General features: G+C 44.6%; 1 protein-coding gene across 1 annotated transcript; it reads right to left on the bottom strand.

The window, feature by feature from the left end:
* Window positions 1-402: 402 nt before the first annotated feature.
* Window positions 403-898, bottom strand: LACBIDRAFT_334248 (uncharacterized protein; the record flags this gene model as incomplete). Its single annotated transcript, XM_001888984.1, has 3 exons — window positions 403-550; window positions 573-748; window positions 800-898. The coding sequence occupies 3 exons, from the start codon at window positions 896-898 to the stop codon at window positions 403-405; spliced, it is 423 nt and encodes a 140-aa protein (XP_001889019.1).
* Between the last annotated feature and the right edge of the window lie 86 nt (window positions 899-984).

The following is a 984-nucleotide window of genomic DNA, read 5'->3' as shown; positions in this document are numbered from 1 at the left end:
ACCGACCCTTCGTCGTTGCACCAATGGCGTACGAGTCTCTAGCTTTATCCAGTTACGAACGAGGATTTGTTCCATGTATCTCATCGTCGTAGTGAAACCAGAAAGGCAAGGTTTGGTGGAGGAAACTGTCAGCCGAACTAGTGAGTTTCATCTGCAAAAAGTTCGAAAGCTATATAGGTCTACGAGACCTAAATAGCTTCGTTAGGTAATTAGGTTGACCCCCGATATATAGGTACCAGTAGGCACCACATCTGTTATGTATGTCGTCGTAGGTGGTCCTAGGTTGATAGGCAGTAGACTACTTAAGCTAGGTAGGTCACCGTAGCACCAATTAGAAGAGACAAAATAGGAGAAATGTTTTATTGGGTATTGGGATACACTAGGCTAGTAGCAGGCTGCACATCAATCCTCCTCTTCCGACAACACCAGACCTTCCCATTCCTTCTTTGCTGCCTCTACCTCATCTTCGGTGACCCTAGCAGCTTGAATGACTTGAGGTGCATCATCAGCCTTGGCATGTTTTCTAACGTTGTTAGAATTTGTACCAAAACTGAAATGTAAAAAGAACGTACTTCGCCATTTTGAGCAGATGCTTACGCAAACGCGAAACGATGTTCGCATCCTTCGTCTTCTCAGCGAAGTCCTCAAGTCGTTTGAGGTGAGCAATGAACTTGTTCTTGTAGGTCGCAGCTGAAAACTGGACATCAACATGTTCTCCTGTTTGCCACTCGTCGAGGCAATTGTCAATCTAGATGCTGAGTGAGATGAAGGAAGAAAAAAAGTGTAATGAACTGCATACCACAGTGAGGACCAGTGCTAGAGTAACCAAAGAGAGCTCCTCGTTCTCCGAGAACTCTGGGTTCACGATGCCGTCGTCTGTTTTGTGCTTGAAATACATCTTGTTGACGATCGTTTGAATGATGGGATGACGGTATAATCCAGTGCGATCAGCCAGATTCTATAAAAAAGATGTTGTAGTCATAT

The sequence above is a fragment of the Laccaria bicolor genome, genomic scaffold (assembly GCF_000143565.1).
Source record: "Laccaria bicolor S238N-H82 LACBIscaffold_61 genomic scaffold, whole genome shotgun sequence".
In the NCBI taxonomy this organism is placed as follows: Eukaryota; Fungi; Basidiomycota; class Agaricomycetes; order Agaricales; family Hydnangiaceae; genus Laccaria; species Laccaria bicolor.
The sequence above is the reverse complement of the archived record's forward strand: the minus strand, read 5'-3'. Positions and strand labels throughout refer to the sequence as shown.